This window comes from Alnus glutinosa, chromosome 11 (genome assembly GCF_958979055.1).
Source record: "Alnus glutinosa chromosome 11, dhAlnGlut1.1, whole genome shotgun sequence".
Taxonomy (NCBI): Eukaryota; Viridiplantae; Streptophyta; class Magnoliopsida; order Fagales; family Betulaceae; genus Alnus; species Alnus glutinosa.
In genome coordinates this window covers 18,196,083-18,217,062 of record NC_084896.1, presented here as the reverse complement: position 1 = coordinate 18,217,062, position 20,980 = coordinate 18,196,083, and the positions used below count along the sequence as shown (strand labels likewise).

At 36.8% G+C, this 20,980-nt stretch overlaps 1 protein-coding gene across 1 annotated transcript; it reads right to left on the bottom strand.

Moving 5' to 3' along the window:
• Positions 1 to 743: 743 nt before the first annotated feature.
• On the bottom strand, positions 744 to 19,692 carry LOC133882643 (uncharacterized). The gene is made up of 14 exons (XM_062321851.1): positions 19,424 to 19,692; positions 18,788 to 18,864; positions 16,724 to 16,882; positions 10,086 to 10,299; positions 7,876 to 7,962; positions 7,650 to 7,789; positions 7,129 to 7,209; positions 5,572 to 5,636; positions 4,848 to 5,023; positions 4,048 to 4,178; positions 3,849 to 3,936; positions 1,744 to 1,957; positions 1,396 to 1,508; positions 744 to 1,278 (listed from the first exon to the last, which is right to left on the bottom strand). The coding sequence occupies exons 1-14, from the start codon at positions 19,589 to 19,591 to the stop codon at positions 820 to 822; spliced, it is 2,172 nt and encodes a 723-aa protein (XP_062177835.1). The 5' UTR covers positions 19,592 to 19,692; the 3' UTR covers positions 744 to 819.
• Between the last annotated feature and the right edge of the window lie 1,288 nt (positions 19,693 to 20,980).

Below are 20,980 nucleotides of genomic sequence, written 5' to 3'. Positions count from 1 at the left end.
TGAAGCTGTAGGAGTGCTTTAAAAAAATAGATAGCTAAAATAAAAATAAAAAAATAAAAAAAAAAATGTGATTTTTAACTATTTTGGCTAATAAAATTTGGTTAGGCTATTAAGAATGCTCTTCCCTTCGACAATTCTTAATTATTTTTGCATTTTTAGAACAAGAAACAACCCTTCTAACCAATATGTTGATATATGTGAATAGATGGAAGACATAATTGTGAGTCTGTTGACGTAAGATGTGACTCTCACCCATCAAGTTGGTGGTACCCAGCAATAATTATTTCTAAGATTGTACTTGCAAGCGGATATTAACTGTTAATACGGTTAGTAAAAATCTATTATCTGCATACCCTATATATATATTTACCATAACGTCATTTTGGTGTTTAATACCAAAAATGACGTTGTTTTGAATTTGTAATATTCTTTTCTTTTCTCTTGTTTTTTTAATGTTTGCTGGATGTGTAATGTTGGGTTTACATTTGAACAACCGTGCTTTCTAATTTGTATGTTTGTTATTCCATTTCAATTACTTTGTGATAGACACAAACCTATAATGGGTCGTGGGCTACGCAGTCATGAAAGTTTTTAAATCATGCACGATCATATAAACACTCCAATTTGTTTATTATGACAGCATAATCTTATAGTATATTGTTTTTATTGATTTTTTTTGTGAATCTTATTCAACTTAGAAACAAAATTGTAATAAAAACAATATATTCAAAATTTGTTTCTAATTTAAGTCAGCAGCAGCAAGAGCCGCTATATTACAGTATTCATAGGCTCCCCTAAGTCCCCTTGCTGTGTAACAGACTATCTGGATGGTCCCATCTTCCTGATGTCCATGCCATGACCATAAAGATAATCATCATAATCATCTTCGCCATAACCTCCATTGTTTACAGGTGGCTGTTTCAATCTCTGAAACATTTCATCAAGTGATTCCGACGAGGAAACATGCGAGTCAAGTTTGTTTTCTTGAACCTGCAGGCGTAAAGGAATGTAAGACTTGAAATTCTGAAAACCAGACTTCATGGTTTCCCACTTTGAGGCTAATTCAGATGATGGTCCTGCTGCTATGATTTGAGTTTCGCATGCATCAACATCAGCTGTTGAGGTTTCATTTTTCCCGATCAAATCCATATTGGATGCTTGTTTGTTGCGTTCCCTTCGAGCAGTGTGCTTGTTTATGGCTTCCTTCAGAGGTATTAGTTGACCTCTCTTTCCATCCTCTATAGCATTAGTTGCTTTCATTTCAGTGTCATCCTTATCCTGATAACATTTTCAAGTATAAACGTAAGAAATGCATGAATATCAATATATCATAACTGGAATGCTTTGTTAACAAGAATGATGAAAAGGGCAATGCTTTCTGATGAGTTTACATACTAATAATGTGCTACTGCTTCCAGATTCAATGAAAATACTAATGTTGTTGAAATTCCTTGCTAACGGAATAACAAGCTCGCCGACACTATGCCCTTGCTCAAGCCCAGACCGTTCTGACAAGGAAACAAATTAAATTATTAGTGAATTCAACTGACAATGAAGAACTTTCATGGTATGAAATTTGTGAACAATTCTGATTATCATCATCTTCTTCTTCTTGTTCTTGTTTTTCGATAAGTAATATTTCTTGTGCAAGCCTGTTAGCCAATGGGCTTTCATCTATATTAACTACTTTATAACTAAGTAATGATACTAAATACTACAGGCAATATATAGTAATTTTCTCACCTTTCTGCAAAATAATTACTCCTGATGGATCAAATCCATCCATATCATCTGATTCATTTAGAAACTTGAATATCTTCCAATTCCCAAAATATTCAATCAGCTGGTCAAAAAAATTGCTTGCAATTAACAAGGTATATATAACCATAATAAGAGGATATATTTTATTGAATCCTTTTCCAAAGAAAGGGACAGCATCATCAATATTTCCCATTCTCTGCACAGAAATAAGAGCCTATTACACTCTGAGCAAAATAATCAATTCGGGGGGGTGGGGGGAGCTCAGACTGCAATGTTTCTATGTAGAGTTCAAAATTATTGCTCGGCTAATTGGGATCACTCATGTTCTAAGCCAATAGATGCAACATGCATAAATTCCAAATTTTTATTACTTTGTTGCTCATTTTCACAAAGCTTTTAATTTCGTGAGTACGAAAGTAAAAGGAGAAAATCCGACATTGCAAAAGAAAAAGTGGCAAAAATTGATATTGGTCAAGTGAATTAATTGAAATAAATTATTGGGAAATTGAAACAGTTTCCTGCTAATTAAGAGAACAACCTAAACCATTTCTTTTGAAAAGCAACCAACCAAAACCGTTCCCACCAACAAAACAATAATTAAGTTTTAATACTATGAATTGTATAGGCATATCAAAATTGATATGGAATTAGAGAGAAAACTGGTTGTAGTGGTGTAGTGGTAATAAGTAACTCATTTAATTCAAATGGATCAACAGCTATAGATCATGTTCTGCTGAGCTCTGTGTTTAAAACTTTGATTTGCAATTAGATTCTTTTTTTTGCTCTATTGGAATGGAATGAATGTTCAGTAATTTCAGATTTCCTTTTTTTTTTTTTTAATAAGTAATAAGTTGGTCTTATTAAAAGCGTAAGGCGCCCTTAAATACACCGGCAGTATACAAGAGAATGCACCTAGCTAGAAAGTGAAAAACGAACAAGAAATTCATTAAAGGTAAACGACAACGGTGACACAAAAGCCACCGTCCAAAGATATAACGTATGAAAAAAAGAAGCTAAAATATCCTCCAAGGACCTCTCCAAATCCTCAAAACACCTATCATTTCTTTCCTTCCAAACACACCAGAGAATACATGTCGGCACCATCTTCCAAATAACAGCACTCATCGGCCTACCCGCCGTCCACCAATACGCAAACAAGTCAAGGACTCTCAGAGGCATAACCCAAGACAGACCAAAACAAGAAAAAATAGGCTGAAGATGGTGTTTGTTGGCCCCTTAGTGAATCCTCTCTGTTTCTGTTGTTAATGAAAGATATTTGATACTCATTATTATGTTCTAATGGTGCTTCAAGCAGGAGGAATGAAGGTCATGTTTACTTTTGTTCTCTGAATATGACGATGTTTTATTTTCGTTTGTTTCCAGACGGAGCATCATCTCATTATTTTTCTACTTCTGTTCCTGATAGTCCTGTTTATTTGACTTTTCACTCATTTACTCAGTCTTTTAACCTTGCACAATCTACAAAAAGAGCAAAAAAAAAAAAAATCATCATACCACATGTGCAACACATTTTTTCTAGCTAATCTTTCTTCATTCTTTTTCCCCAATGTAACATTCAATAAATACCTCAAGATAAACTAGGCAACATGAGAGTGTTAGGAATTGGGACAGCAAAACCGGAACTGGTGGACATGTGAATACAGCAAAGATCTTAAAACCCTGATAACCAAAAAAAAAAAGGAGACAACCTAGTGCAAATAATAGAGTATATACAGTAAGAGGGAAATAAGTTTGAAATAAAAGACATACATAAGAAGTATAATTGAAAGTATCAAAGTAATCATCCTTATTAATCAAAGGAACCTGGAAAATTATCATATCCTCCATCCTGATTATATTTTTAGCCCGTTTATCAATTACTTAACTTCTAAGGAGGGGTAAAATAAATCCTTTCCAAAGACCATAAAAGATCTAAATTATAAACAAAGAAATCATTGATAACAATTTCTCCCCTATCTTCAAGATTTATCACGTCAGTTTTATCATAAAATGATGTATGAGAATATGACGTTTATTAGAGTATGACTAGCCATTTGTGAATAATGCACACAGCAGCAGGGAAAGACCTGTTCAAAGATAGTCCTTTCATCCCCATCAAGACGAATGAGATTGAGAAAGTTGTATGAAATTGGAGGTGCATATCGTGCAACCATCCTGGCAGAAATGTTAAAGTGAGAGCTCATTACTGTTTCCTTTCAAAGAGAATACTGATAAATGAAACCCATTAAGTAGCAAAACTTATGAAGGACATAAATTAAGACTTACGAGCATATCATAAGCAAGCTGACTGAGCTTGTTTGCCTAGGCGTCAGCGAGTAAAACATCAGCATTCCAATTTTAAACAAGGAATAATATGTGCAAACACACATATACATCAGAGGAATAAAAGCAGCTACCTGCAAAAGGAAACATTCAAGAACTAACCATGATTAAATAAGAAAACCCCAAGATTGGACACAACTCCCTTGGAGTACAATGGAGACATTAATATATTCCAAACAAATAGGGAATGGTCCTTGGACCTGTGAATTGGAAGAACTGTGCTATTGAATTTAAAAAAAACATTAAAGTAATGGAAGACAAAAACTGGAGATGAGCGTGGAAACCCCATTTCAGCTAGGCAATGACCACAGTCTCTTTTTAAAGGAAATTGATGAAGACACTCAAGCTCGCTCAAATTTCCTTGGAGATGCTTGGTACCAAGAACAAGAAGGTTAGGGTTTGGTTATAAATACCATCTGAAAAAAATTAATATGGAAATGGCACACTTTTCAACTTTATAATTACATGGTGCTGCAAATAATAACAAAAGACAATCTTTAATCAGGGTTCTTACCACACTGACACACCACTAACAAAATAATATTAATGACAGTAGAATGTTGCTGAATCCAGTGTTTTGAAACCATATAACAAAAATGATGTTATTTACTTATGACCACCACATATAATGTAAGCTAATCTGAACAATGGATTTAGCGAATACAATTTAACCTCTACACCAGAAAGAGTAATTCTCCAAAATGGGTACAATTCCATGTCTCGAAGAAAAAAAAAAAAACTACCTGCACAAGTATCTCCTGCCTTCCAACAGAATTTATGAGAAGAGAGAAGAGAGATAAATCAACTCCACTGGGCAGTATAGTAGCCTCCGCTAAAAGAACTGCAGCTGAGATGCAACCAAATATAATTGCCAAAAGTTTCTTGAGCTGTTTCCCTAGTATACACCGCCACATCAACTCTGCCAAGAATTATCAATCACCTTGAGAACTAATTGATTTTATATAGAAATCATTTAAAATATATTTGAATAGTTAATTAATTCACAAAAATCGGTGAACATAACTGAATGAATCCCCATTTCATTTATCATACAACCAAAGAGTTTTATCTCATTTCATATGCCAAATTGTTTCTACAAAGTCAACAACTAGAAACCCTTTTATTTTTTTTATATGGTTATTGATGGTTTACTCAATTTATGGAAAAAGGGCTCAATTTTTAGTAGTAATTCCATCTTAGAAGAGAAACTTATGCCTTGTATTGTTAATGAAAAAAACATTGACTCATTCTACTTTATTGGAATGTGAAAAGCCCCCTTGTTCAGTAGCTTTGGTTGTCCAAAATCTCATTGTAAGATCGTCGGGAGAATGATAGAGGAACCATAACTGAACTGTCGAAGTTGGTATCATGTCTCCCATGCTCAAAGTGCCCCACATTTTGAAAAAAAAAAAGGGTTGGAATCATATACAATTATTAATGCAATAATATTCAGATTCTGGTAATTACCAATCATATCAAGAAGAGAACCTAGTGTGCCCATTCGTTCATGCCTAAAGCTTGAAATATATTTCCTGCAAGAGTAAAATCTTAATAACTAGTATCAAGGAAAAGCAGCATGAAGCTATGAGACATCAATAGAAAAGGTGCCAAGCTCTACTATTGATGATAGAACCACATTTTTTCTATAACTATCAGATAATTGCTTCCAATATTTTGACAAGCCATAAAGTTAAGAGAAACTTCCGGCTTGATAAAATTCTTCTAACTTGATACCCAAAATATGACTCAAAACAGATTCAATAAAAAGCGCCAGTAAATAACAAAGGAAAATAAAAGCAAGGAAAGGTTACGATCAACTTCTCCATATTGACTTCATACCATAGGCAACTGTAACTGCATGAGTTTAACATGATAGTGTATAATAATGATGTCAATGAGCACACGAGATATGGTTCAATTCAGGAAAGACTAAACTATTTACAGTCTGCTATAAAGATCTCATTTCACCACTCTGCTCCATCTAGAATTGGGTTATTATAATTAAAAGCTAATATTCCCCACTACCTCCAGCAAGCCTCCAACATTCAAGGTAAACCATATTCTATGTTAATGGTTTCGTTTATTGATTATATCATCTTAGCCAACTTCATCCTGTCCCGATTGCTATCAATTCTAGCATCTCATCATAACAGCCATAAGTGATTTCATCTTTTCTCCCAGCTTTCCAAAAATTAATATCTTTTTTTACTTGTCGCCCCTCCATCTCAGTGTCCTCATTTCAACTATGCTCTTCAAAATATACAACTCAGCATTAAAAATTGTACCTTGTTCTCTCTGGGTACATTGACTATCGTCTATAGGCAGCACTAAAGTATCAGCCACACGGTAATGTAACCACTAAAAAATGAAATGGTGAACTAATTTGGAATTGCTGCAAAAGCAATAGGTTTTTTTTTTTCTTCTTCTACTGATAAGTGGGTCCAAAGGAGGGAGAGGGGGAGAGTTGAACTAGTGACTGCCGCTATCATGAGGAGTGGTCCCTGGCTGTTCTCCCAACCCTTGGGGTTAGTTGCTGTGGGAGCAAATTTATGGTCCCTGGCATATACATGCATTGTATGCGTACCAATTATCAACATAACTTGATGGCTTGAATAGTACCAGACAACATACCTTGATGACTTGAATAGTACCAGATGGAAACCACAAAAGTAGTAACATGTTTATGGTCTTAAAAATGGCTATTTATAATGAAGACTGAAATATTTGTGCATACAGGAACTCATGTGCCATGCTTCCATAAAAACATGAATTCATGTGAATAAAAGATGTGAAATTATATATGGTTGTACACACAAAGACATAAACACCCACTGACCCACAAAGACACACATGCAAATAAACGTCCAAATGCCTAGAATCAGAAATGCTGGCCCAATTGACGTAGTTGCTGCACAACCATATGTTGGAAACTATTGCAGCATCTAAATGAGTTGAATCTGTTACAATAGAAGACGACATGTGTAATACTTAATGAAGTGAAAAACAAGTGGGTTAAGAACAAACCATCCTGTGGCATTCCGGTGCTCATAATTTTTTATAGTATCTTCCAGCTCAAGGGCTTCCAAGACAAATTTCAAATATTCGCTGTAAAAAACTGAAAGTTAACTTAAATTACCACTAAAAAATAATAAGAAAAAGAAGAAGAAAAAGGATCAGAAGCAGACTGTAACTCTAAGTCTTAACAGAAAAACAGTAGTGTTTGCATACAACGAAATCACATACTTATGGGTTTTTGAAATAAAAAGAATAATAGCTAAAGACCTATGCTCTTTCTTTTATGTGTAATGCATTTTGATCAACTGGGGAGGAGGGAGGGGATGCACAGTTCTAGGACAAGGAAAGGATTAAAGAAACAGACCAAAAAAAAAAATGTTCGGTTGAGAGACACCGTAGAAAAAAGTTTCAACTTTCATTTTCCATTCAAATACATGCATACACACATGTAAACTTTTGGGTTAAACCTACTTTACAAATTCGGAACAGACAGCACCTAAAAGTTCTCAACCGATTCAGTTAGAATCTACCTTCTACACCGGTAATACTCCTCTCGAGCTCTCCGAAGCTGACGTCTTAGTGTTGCCATTGATTTCTCATCAGTATCATAGTCCATATCATTTTCTCCTAATCTCCCGCCTTGAGGTTTGAAGAAAGGATCTTCTTTTAACTGGAAGAAGATTAAAATTTTAGATTAAAGCAAACAAAAGAGCACTTCAAAGACCACTTGAATGAATATGCGAGAAGTAGAACTACCATTTGCAGGAACATATCATCAATGATCTTCATGTATGGTCTCAAAGGATCACGCTTGGACATTTGCTTTGATGTTGCCTGAGCAATCTGATTATGCACAACATCAAAAATTATTTAAGGGGAAAAAGGAAAAAAATGATTTATAAGATTGAGGTTGGAGGTTTCATATGTACCATGATGATACAATGGAAAATTACAAAGCAAGATCAATATAAAAGAACCAATGCCAAGATATCTCTTCTAAGTTCTTAATTAAAAGAACAATTACCAACAAAACCAAGTCCAGATTTATCACCATGACTCTTTTGAACACTTAACATCTTATCAAGCTTATCACTAGAAAAATTCTTCAATTGATCTTTAGATTCATTCAATTCATTCTCAAGCAATTTGTTTTTATCATTCAGCACAGTAGTGTCAAGTTTCAAGCTATTATTTAAAGCATGTAAGTCATTCAACTTAACAAGTTTTCATTTTCAAGTTCAACCCCATTAACCTTTTTAAAAGTCTTTGTATTCAACTTTTTCAGTTTCATGCATTCTTCAAAAAGCTTGCTGAAACCAACTTGCAAGTCATCCTCATTATCAGAATCATTTTGAGATGACTCTCCCAAATCAAGTGAGGCAGACACATTGGACTCACCACCACTCATCACAGAGGCGCTGAAAGCCATGGAATTCTCGTTCTTGTCAAAGGGCTTTTCTGAGTCATCAGAATCTAACTTATCACTCAAGGTCACATTCATGGCCTTTCCCTTGGATTTCTTGTAATTTGGACATTTAGCCCGAATATGCCCATAACTCAAACACTCATGACATTGAATGCCTTGAGAATTCTTGTCCTTTCTTGGTCTTGTCCCTCTTTTCTTGGGAGGCTCTATTGGAATTACCCTTGGATTTCTCAAAAAACTTGGAGGGCTTGCTCCGACTGTTTCCTTTTTTAGTCCTGAGAAACTTGCTAAACTTCTTAGCAAACAAAGCTAGTTCCTCATTCTCAGAAGAGCCCTCATCAGAGGAATCACTTGCCTCTTCCCTAACAATCTTTAAAGTCAAAGTCTTTCTTTTGGGTTTTCTTTTCACCCCTACTATTTAGGTGGCTTTTCTTGTATACTTTCTGTGTATATGAGAGCGCCTTACGCTTTTATTGATTTTTAATTACTTTAAAAAATAAATAAATAAATCTTTCTTTAAGGCTTCTTCAAAAACTCACTAATCTGGACTAGAATCGACTGAGGCCCCGAAAACGAGCTTCTCGGTTCATTAAAGATAATCAACCTTTTGATTTCTATATTAAGTACAAATTTACCCTAACCAAATTTGACTTACATCAAATTGTTTTGGAAACTGTATTGGCTAACATAAATCCTAACAAGCTTCAGGGGAACACAAGATAAGACATTCAGGAATTCAGACAAAGATTGAAGTTTTAAAGCACCAAACAAAAAGGCAAATTAACCTGTTAATAAAATGATCAAAAACTTCAAATCATTAAAGCTATTTTCAAAGGCGGCGTCCGGACGTCTAAGTGATCCCGTTCGGACCAGGCTAGGGTCAGCATATGGACCTTCACCAACCGAGCTAGCGACCACGCAACATTGCTTCTTTGCGATCTTCATCTTGTCTAGACCACCAGCATACGAGCAATAACTTATCGTCAATGAAACATGCTCATCCGGACCCATTGCATCCAAGCTTGCAAACGAGTGTTTTAGATCCTTTTTAATAAACAGCTCTCTGAAGTACCTTGTCCGGACTAGCATCAAACGAGTGTCTCGGGAGCTTCTTCAAACACTCACTAGTACGGACCAGAATCAACCGAGGCTACGAACTAGCTTCTCGGTTCTTCAAAGATAATCAAACTTTTGATTTCTAAATTAAGAAACAACTTACCCTAATCAAAATTGACTTAAATCAAATTGTTTTGGACACTGTATTGGCTAATATAAAACCTGACAAAGCTTCAAGGGAACACAAGATAAGACATTCAGGAATTCAGATAAAGATTGAAGTTTCAGAGCACCAAACACAAAGGCAAATTAACCTGTTAATAAAATGATCAAAACTTCAAATCATTAAACCAGCTAAAGTCATTCTTCCAAAAATATAATCAGTAAAAACATAGGAAATTAAAAGGAAAAATCAATGCCTGCATGGCAATGATATTAATCTGCCAAACAAAGCTTTGACTTTTACAAAGGAAGTTATACTTACTACAATAGCATTTGAAAATTCTTGATGAGCATCATCGAGTTTCACTGCCATTTTGGCAACTTTCTGTGTCAGAACCTTTTGGCGAGTAGTCCAATCTGCATTTTTCCAAATGCCCTTTGGAATTTCACCCAAACCAAAGCCAAGAAGAAATGCACCAGTAACAAGTCCAAAAGTATTTGAGCAAGCCATGGCTAAACCCAGAATACCACCACTCCTGCAAAATAATGACCATTCAGAAATGGGCAAAAAAAAAAAGAAGAAGAAGAAGAAGAAAGAAAGAAAAGAAAAGAAACAAAGACTACAAGCAGTTGGAAACAAGAAAACCTGGCACTCATAGTGGTTAGAAAGGAAAAAACAGAGATAAGGCACTCAAGTTGTATAAAGAGTGTGGAGGTTCTAAAATTTTATCATCTCAATTGATGCTTTCCTAATGACAATGCGTGAAAAAATAGAATGCCAAGATGCAAATACTTTCATTTGTTAAATCACCACATACCTTAGGAGTTAAAGCTGCTAGGAAATAGTAAATTTTAATTATTTAATTAATATTTTAACACTTTCCTCACGTGTGGAACTAGACAATGCATAATTGAAATGTGGGTAAATGACCGAGACAAAGTTCTGACTCGAAACCTTTGCCATGATACGATGTACAAATTCATAATTAAGTAAAGAGATGGAAATAGAAAAAGAAAAACACAAAAAATTACATCGTTCGGCCGTGAGCCTACTACATCCACAGGTGAAAGCCTTAGAGGCTACATCTTTTATTTGTTTAGTTGATTGTGTACAAGGATCTAATTATAGAGCTCTACAAGTGATTTGAATATTTCAAATCTAAACAAATCCCTTAAATTAGGGTAAACAAATCAAGCCATTTATCACAAATCATTTTTATCCTTACCACGCCCTCTCAAGATGAATGGTCTGTTAGCAAGTGTTGAAATGGAACATCAGGTGCTACGGTCGGAACTTGGACATCTGCGACTCTAGCCAGGATCTGCTAATATGGCCGGAACTTGATGAAGAGGATGCCCTAGCAGTGAAGCATGTGTTCAATCTGGCAGTGGCTACAACTTTAGTCACTCTTTAAGGAAGAGTGATTGAGAAAAAGAAAAAAATGATCAGTTGGGATCGGGATAAAAAGATTTGGGTTTTTTTTTTTAATATGAGAACAAAGAAAATGGGAACGAATCAGTTCCAGATTTTTATTTTTATTTTTTGTTGGAGTGAATAGATTGGTGAGTCACTGGTTTCGAATGCAAACAGGACCTATTCAGAATCACAAGAACTATGAGGCTCGTGATGATGATGAGATCCGGGTGAGGCCCGCTTATCACCATCACCCATAAATCGTCCCCGATCCATGACGATTTCAATGATGATGAGGATTTCACTAAAGGGATATCCGATCGGAACAATGGAGCAGATCAGAGAGGTAGAGGATGTGAAGGCGCAGGAGGTTACGAGCATGGTGGTGCTGGTTATATGGTGAATGCCTACAAAGGAGCTAGTTATAGGGGTGCTTATGGAGAGCAACCTATGCTTCAGGATTATGGTAGGGAGGAATCCCACGAATACTGGATGAAGATTGACCTTCCTACATTCAACAAGCATCTTCACATCAAAGATTTCCTAGATTGGGTGACAGAGGTAGAGCGATTCTTCAAATACATGAGTATTCCTGAGGAACACAAGTTGAAGTTGGTGGTTTATAAGTTCAAAGGAGGAGCTTCAGCTTGGTGGGAACAACTACAAATATCGCGTGCTCGGCAAGGAAAAGAGCCCGTGACTTTATGGTTAAGGATGAAGAGACTCCTCAAAGCATGGTTTTTACCACCAGACTTTAAGCAGCGTCTATTCCAGTAATATCAAGAGTGAAGACAAGGAGCTCGCACAATCCAGGCGTATCTCAATGGCTTTTATCAATTGTCCACCCGAAACGATCTCATGGAGACAAGAGCGCAGCAGGTGGCCAAATTTATTGGAGGGTTGCGTTTAGCAATCCAAGACAAGGTATCTATGCATACTTTCACTTTGACAGAAGTTGTTATCTTAGCCACTCGAGCGGAGAAGCAACTGGAAAGGCCTAGAGCGCTAACATGGGAGTGAAACCCGAGTGACTCGACGCAATTTGCGTAGAGTCGGGGAAAACAACCCATGGTCCCGACAACAACTCCAAATCAACCCATAACTTCTGCGGGGAAAGGAGTTAATAGGAGTATCAATGTCACAAGGCAAACGGTGACAATTCCACCATCCAACAACCTGTATACACGGCCTGGTCCAAAAAAGTGTTTCAAGTGCAACCAACAGGGACATAGGTCACATCAATGTCCTAGGAGGCAGATGGTGAACTTGATCGAGGCCGAGACAAGCGAAGCAGAAGAGAGTGAATGGAGCGATCGGGGATGACCTATTTGATTATGAGGAAGAGTCGGCCAACGCCGATGAGGGAGTTCCACTCTCTCAATCCCTGGTAATTCAGTGCTTACTCTTGACTCCAATACGAGAAGAGCACCCACAAAGACAATATCTTCGGTACTCGGTGCACGGTCAAATCAACCAAAGGGTATGTGATGTCATCATTGACAGTGGCAGTGGAGAAAACGTCGTCTCTAAAGCAATGGTTATGAAATTAGGGCTAAAGACTGAGAAGCACCCATCACCATACAAGATCGATTGGATCAAGCGGGGTACTAAGATACAAGTATCTGAGAGATGTTGTTTCACATTCTCGATCAGTAAGCATTACTCGGACTTGATGTTGTGTGATGTGGTAAAGAGGGACGCGTGCCATATAATCATAGGGCGACCATGGCAATTTGACGTGGATGCCCAGCACAAAGGTAGGGACAACATCTACATTATCTTCTGGGACGGTCGGTAGATAATATTTCGACCCCTACAGGAAGAGGCGATCGGCACTCCTATCTGTTTCGAGAGTAAACAAGTCCTTCTAATGACGGGACCGGAGTTTATGGAGGAGGTTAGGGGAGCCCGAGAGATCATAGCATTGGTAACCAAGGGGACTTTGGTCTCCACATCACAAGAAGCTCCCGAGCTATTTTACAACCAATGTTGGAGGAGTTCAGGGACATCATGCCTGAAGAGATGCCTGAGGGGCTAACGCCCATGAGAGTCATCCAGCATTATATTGGCTTAGTACTAGGAGCAAGCCTCCCGAACCTTCTGCACTATCAGATGAGCCCGAAGGAGAATACGATTTTCCAAGAGCAAGTGGAGGGTTTGATTCAGAAGGGACATCTGCGGGAGAGTATGAGTCCATGTGTCGTACTATCCTTGCTAATACTGAAGAATGGTAGTTGACGGATGTGCGTGGACAACTGAGTAATAAACAAGATCACGATCAAGTATTGGTTTCCTATTCCCCGAATAGGAGATATGTTTGATATGTTGTCCAGGGCCAAGATCTTTTCAAAGATCGATCTGAGGAGTGGATATCACCATATCCGTATACGACTGGGAGATGAATGGAATACTGCATTCAAAACTAAGGAAGGGCTTTATGAGTGGATAGCAATGCCTTTCGGACTATCGAATGCACCGAGAACATTCATGCGACTCATGAACCAGGTACTGAAGCCTTTCATTAGGAAATTTATTGTCAGCTATTTTGACGATATTCTTATTTATAGTCGCAGTCTGATGGATCACATAGATCACCTGAGAAAGGTGTTGGAAACCCTCCGTGACAACAAGTTGTACGTCAACTTGAAGAAGTGCAACTTCATGATGGATTGACTACTCTTCCTCGGATTTGTGGTCAGTGCAGATGGAATCCAAGTGGCTGAAGAAAAGGTGAGAGCGATCCAAGAATGGCCAACCCTCAAGTTGGTGGGAGAAGTAAGAAGCTTCCACGAATTCGCAACCTTCTATAGGTGGCTTGTTCGGAACTTCAGCAACATTGTAGCACCGATTACCAAGTGCATGAAGAAGGGAAAATTCAACTGGGGTGACGAAGCTGATCGGAGTTTCACGATCATCAAAGAAAAACTATGTACAACACTTGTACTTGCTTTACCCGATTTTGACAAGTTGTTCGAAGTTAAGTGTGACGCATCGATCGTGGGGATCAGAGCTGTGCTGTCTCAAGAAGGAAAACTAGTCGAGTTCTTTAGTGAGAAGCTGGGAGAAACGAGACAAAAGTGAGGCAAACGAGGATTTTAGCGAAGTCTGGAGGCGTTGCAAAACAAGGCAACCAATTCCCAATATGCATATTCAAGAGGGGTATCTATTCCGAGGGAATCAACTTTGCATCCTGATGAGTTCCTTACAGGAACAAGTGATTTGAGAATTACATGTTGGAGGTCTAGGTGGACACCTTGGAAGAGACAAGACCATCACCTTGGTATAGGATCGATATTACTGGCCGCAATTGAAGAAGTAGGTAATTATGTCCGACGATACCCAATCTGTCAGGTAGCTAAGGGACAAACCGAAAACATAGGCCTATACATGCCTTTACTGATACCGGAAGCACCGTGGGAAGATCTATCCATGGATTTCGTATTGGATCTTCCAAGAACCCAATGAGGAGTAGATTTGATAATAGTAATTGTGGATAGGTTTTCCAAAATGGCTCACTTTGTTGCTTGCAAGAAAACATTAGATGTTATCCAAGTGGCCAATCTATTCTTTCTGAGAGGTGGTTCAATTGCATGGAGTACCAAAGTCTATCACTTCCAATTGGGACACCAAATTCTTATCACACTTCTGGTGAACACTGTGGAGACGGTTTGACACAGCATTGAACTTCAGTAGTACAAGCTATCCGCAGACGAACGGACAAACAAAAGTTGTTAATCAGACATTGGGCAACCTTCTTCGATGTATTGTGGGAGATAAGCCAAAGCAGTGGGACTTGGCTTTAGCTCAAGCCGAGTTTGCATATAACAACATGGTAAATCGGTCCACTGGGAAGGCATCATTTGAGGTCGTCTATGGGAGGACTCCGAGGCATGCAGTGGACCTCATTTCTCTACCCAAGTTACCGGGAGATAGTGTGGCAGCAGAGCATTTAGCAGAACAGATGAAAGCCACCCAAGAGGAAGTTCGTCAGCATCTAGAAGAATCTTATGCCAAGTATAAGATGACGGTAGACAAGGGATCGAAGAATTTTTCAAGAAGGAGATCTTGTGATCATAGGGGCGAGTACCGATTGGTACTTTTGGAAAGTTGAGGAACAAGTATGGTCCATGCAAGGTCCTTAAGAAGATTACCAACAATGCACGCATCCTTGATCTTCCAAAGGACATGGCAATATCCTCAACTTTCAATGTGTCAAACATTCTTGAATATTTTCCACCAAAGGAGTCAGAAATTAACTCAAGGACAAGTTCTTTTCAAGAAGGGGAGACTGAAGTAGGATGCTAGGATTTATTAGGATTTAATTTTTTCATTTCCTTACTAGAGTTATGTTTACTTTCACTACTAGGAATAGGTTTACTTTCTCTACAAGTATTTCTCTACTATTTATAGGTGAGTTTCCAATGTAATAATCAACTATTGAATTATTTATCAAATCAAAGAATTCTCTCAAACACTCTGCAGAGTTTATTGTTCTTTAAGCCTTAGGGCTTGTTTTCTCTATTGATTAGAAAAAGCAAACGCTTATGATTGTTGTTACCAAGTCTTCCGCTACGTCACATTGTTAATGTTTTGTTTTTTATGATTTTTCTTTATGTTTGTATGGTCCAAGCTAATCCAGCTTGTGGGGGAGTGTTAGAGTTTGTTTTTTGTTTTGTTTCTTCCAACCTGGAGCCAGCTTGAGGGTGAGTGTTAGAGAGAGAATGCTATTCTCTTCTAAAAGAATCACTTGGTGAGGTGTTCCTGTTCAGCTGTCCCTACCAGCTGTCTCTTTCCAGAATATTCTGTCATATATTGTAAATGTATGCTCCTCTTATATTCGTGGAAAGAATGGAATGAGGGGTGATAGAATCCAGCTCTTCTTTTCATAGTTTCTCTTCCTATTTCTCTCACATAATCATCTCACATAAAATTAAAAATAAATAAATAAAAATTAACATGAGACAAGAAACATTCTTCATGCTGCACCTCATGAACAAAGGATGCATGCCTATAATTGGAGCCATGGCGCTCCTACTATACCCCAAAGCTGAGCCTGAATGGAAGTTTGGAAAGGGCTTTAGATACTATTTTATTAATTAGAGGAAAAACTACGAACATGCTTCACAGATACCCTAGCCGCTGCAAAATGACAGGTAATTAATGTATTTGATTCACTCATGGCAAATAGGAATTTTAGACAACTTTCGAGAAGGAACTAAAGAAAGAAAACAAGCGTTAGCCAATGGCTTTATGCTGGGTGCTTCCTGTCCAAGTGATATTTTCCTTATGGCTTCGAGTGTGGTTAACTGAGATTGGACCTATTCTTGTCCTGCTTCTATACCAGCTTGGTGTGATCTGACTTTAACCATTTTCTGATGCATGCAATTTAAACATATATATCCTTCTCAAAATGAAGGTCATGTGTGGACAGTTAAAGGAATAAAGATATTATAGCAAAAGGAACAGAATGGAATTAAAAAAAATAAGGGTTCACAGTCAAAGAAAGAGATAAAACCGAAAATATGTTAGCAAGGTAAGAAGCAAACCAATTTCTGCGTAAGAGAATCAGTAGTACTAGTCCAAAAAGTCCAATACTGCCAATGCATAGGTAAAAGACTAAGTTTTCATGAATGCTAGTTTTCAATCTTTCTGTCACAGTGAAGTCCCCAGCATCTTCATAACCCTGAATAGTGGGCACCACAACCCTACGTAGAGAAATAGTGTTATATAAATCTATGAGCATAAATGCTTTGTCTAAGCTATAAATTTTTCTGAGGCCCCAAAAACTGTTTACTTAAAAAGGTAATCAATACTGGAGCAAAGAAAATAAACATTATAATGCTTACAGTTGAACAAAAACAATCCTAGATCCTACCAACTCTACTCGATTCAACTCAAGTCTTTATCCTATCTAGTTGGGGTCAGCTCTATGAATACCTTTATCAACTAATTAAAGTTGGCTACTTGCATCTTTTTTCATGATTATATCCTGTCTAAGGTTATACTCTCCATCACCACCTGTATCATACCCTTCTTTGCTACTTCTAGCCATTAGGCCTCACTCTGTTCCTTTCGAGACCTTTAAATTGAATCATGACACTCTTTGTACTTGACTAAACCATCTTAAGTTACTATCCCTCATCCTTTTCACGATAGATACTGCCTTCACCATTCAATGAAAATCTTCATTGCTTAATCTATCTTTATATTGTTCCAATCATCCATCACAGCATTCTAATTTCAGGAATACTCATTTTATGAACATGTTTTTCTTTTTTCTTTTTCTTTAAAGTGGATAAATCACATTACACAGTTTCAGTTACAGCATAGTATGTTGGTTGGGATCAATAACAGCTTAAAATATGGGGAGCGGAAAAAGAACAAAAAAAGTTCCAAATGCCTTGATGCGCTCCAGAAAGCTGATTTGACGTTGTCAAGATTCAATAGTTTTGCTTAGTATCACATTTCATATTTAGAGGGGAAAAGCTTCAAGTTAAAATAGCAAGTAATTGTAGCAATTAAACATTACACTAGCTAGTTTCAAGTCGTTAACGTGGCACTATAATAGAAATTAAGTTTTTATTTTTAGTTTCTACTTATCTTTTAGTTGAAAGTGGGGATTAGCTTAATTATGGTCAAAAGTGTTAGTTATCAAGGTTTACAACTCAGTAAAAGAATTATAATCACTTTCTACAAGAGGGCAAAAGGTGTACAGATTATAAAGACAAGTTCATAGATATTTATACTACATGACTGAGAAAATAAACATACAATAAAGTCTAGAGTAACATATTCACCAAAATAGAAGTCTATCTCATAATGATTAGCCCTCGATTCAGTCAAGTGAAGAGTGGTAAAAAGAATTTCTACCTCACACTTCAAATTAGTGAAATGAATTATGGATAACACACTAATGTCAAGCACTTCTTCCGTTTAATTGATTCCTAAAAGAAGCAGGTACTGCCTGCTTTTTTGGAGATGTGTTGTGAAGAATAATATTTGGTTGAGTGTTTAGTTGGCTTTGGAAAAGAAAACTGCAGATTGGTATCGCCAAGAAGTTGCAATACATGTACTTCAAATAACAAGGAATGCTTGACAAAAATTACCCAAAACATCGTTAGGCAAAGTCATAGAAAAGAATTTCCAACAGACTAATCAGGACATTTATATGCAAATAAATCTAAGTAGATGAGCACATAGGCTCAAAAGTGAACCCTTTTGGCTTCTGCAAAAGGAAGCAATGATAAAGAAATATTGACCAAGTTGTGAAACATCATTTTATCAACCATCAAAACCCAAATTTTCCTAAATGTTAACTACAAAATCATCCTTAAAAGTTACAAATATTAGTTTAAATAAAATATAGAACAAAAGAATAAATAAAATAATCTAGAGGATTCTATATATGTGTGAATTTTTTTAACAAAAAGAAAAAAAAACAGACACTATAAGATACAATCACTCAATCAGTAGTTTAAATATTAGGATTTCCATAATTAATTAGCTAGACAAGTTCCGATGAAAGCCAACCTCCTTTAACATAGGGGCTCAGAAAATAAATAAATAAATGTAAGAGGATGAAAAGATAAACGAATTACAAAATAGCTTACCAAGTAAGTAAAAAAGTACTCCAATATGACAAGCTCCAAAAGAAAGATATCCCCCCACTGTAGTGGCCCATTATAGTCTGCATGATGAGAACAAATAAAATCAACTCGCAATCATCAAACCAATTAACCCAATATCACATCAAACACAAAAATACTTGAGATGAGAAAAAACTAATTCAATTTAGGCATTCAACAGATTGAGATTGAGGGCCTATTAAATAAGAAAAAAAAAAGTGAAATATGTAAATTGAAGGCTTCATTTCAATCAAAAAAAATTGTTTTCCTCTAATACACGCGACACTATTCAACATTCCAAAACAAATAAAGATACACACCATTTCGCTCTGAGGATACCATCATTATTATAATTTTATAGATTTATTTTATTTTGATATGTTTGGAGTTTGGTTCTGTAAATCCTCTCATATTCCAAAATCTGATCAGCTTAGCTGTTAAAGAATCAGTCTTCAACAATGACCTTCCGCTTTGCGATGATTTGGGTCTGAGAGGAAGAATTCAGACTAAAATCCAAAACCTCCAAACATTCACCAAACCATAAAATGAAATTCAGCGTTCACAGAAACAAGAAATGGTGCAATGTCGGTTATATAATGTGTAAAATGTATATGTATTTACGGTCCAAATATCGGCAGGAAAGAGAATGATGATGGAGAGAGAGCAGAACCAGGTGTATCCGACGGTGAAGAGAACGTATCTGGGGACGCCGGGTCCCGCGAAATATTTCAAGGTGATCACCACCATACCCATTGTGAGAGGCAGCGATATAAGATAGAACACCCACATTTTTCTTCTTCTTCTTCTTGAAATATTTCTTGCATATATGTCTCTCTGTAACTCTGTTTATCCTCCGGAAGAGGAAGAGGAAGACGTCCGGTCGTTGAAAGCTTTGAAAGGCTTTGATTTCAAGGGAGAACCAGTCAAAAGGAGCTTTTGCGCGTTTTTGTTTCGACTTCTTGGAGCGGGATATCTTTAACCCGGCGCCTTTTTCTTCTTTTCTTTTTTTTTTTCTTTTTTTTTTTTTAATAATAATAATAATAAGACATGTACCCTTCAAATTAAGGACAAAAATCCTATTTGGACAGAACATTATAAGAGTCACATCTTATGCCTAAATTGTTAACAATTCGGGTGAAAAATTGTTTGGAGATTCTTATCCCGATTTTTGGTGGTTAGGTCGATAATCTTCACTTTCTAGAAATTTTTAGGGTATTTTATTGTGTACATTTTAAAGATAATAATTATTATTAATTTTAAATTAAATTGTTGGGGGCTTTGTCATATCACCACTCTCTATTCTAGGATTTATCTCATCTAGGTCATTGGCAGGTTTGAAATATTTATCCAGATTTAGCAAGTTCTAACACCTTGTAGTAGCTCAGGGGGAAAAAAAAAAAAAAAAAAAAAAAACCCTTGTAGTTGGACCGACGTCGTAATGTCTGATATCTTCTGATGACTTTCATTTTACTGCATATTACTTGGGGAGTTGGGATAGATGGTGCATGCCTGGTGGTGCCATAGGCTCAACGAAAAAGTACATCATTTACGGCATGACAAATGATATTTGTATATATTTTTTTTTATATATATATTTTGTACACATATTTATATTTGGTGTAGGATCTATATATATAAAACTCATTACATATACATGAGTCCCACACCAAATATGGTGTATACAAATAACACCGCTCTTTACCACATTAATAAACTAAAGAATTTCGACATCTATATTTTTCATGAAGGGCATAATAACCCTTTTCCATTTATTGAATGGTAATACTATTTATCAAGGGCCCACCTGGCCCTCGGTCAACGTTAGGCTCATTTGAGCCTCAGGGCCTAGCGAGGCCCATTTATTCCTCGAGTTGAGCTATGCCTATGTACATTGATAAACAAGAACTAGTGCGTTCGAGTTGGCCGCCTCTCCCACAAGGAGGAAGAGGAGGAGGAAGATGGAGAGGATTTTGGAGGTTGAGCTTCCAATCTTCAAGGAGTTAAACCCACACCATTTTTCCTTGGTCTATTTCGTTTATAAAGCATGCTTTAATCACCATTTATGGTAGGTTTTATTATGTGTGTGTGTGTGTGACAAGTTGTGGTGCGGTGAGAAAATTAAGGGGTTTTTATAAGGAAAAACGTACCCTAGCTTTCGGTAGATGGTGTCATGTCTTG

What these genes read in the sequence shown, in the direction of transcription:
- LOC133882643 (XM_062321851.1), bottom strand. Translation starts at nt 19,591, where the DNA reads ATGTGGGTGTTCTATCTTATATCGCTGCCTCTCACAATGGGTATGGTG. An exon ending in ATTCTCTTACGCAGAAATTG is followed by an intron (nt 10,300 to 16,723) that starts GTTTGCTTCTTA and finishes ATTATTTTGCAG; the next exon opens with GAGTGGTGGTATTCTGGGTT. An exon ending in GAGTATTACCGGTGTAGAAG is followed by an intron (nt 7,210 to 7,649) that starts GTAGATTCTAAC and finishes AGTTTTTTACAG; the next exon opens with CGAATATTTGAAATTTGTCT.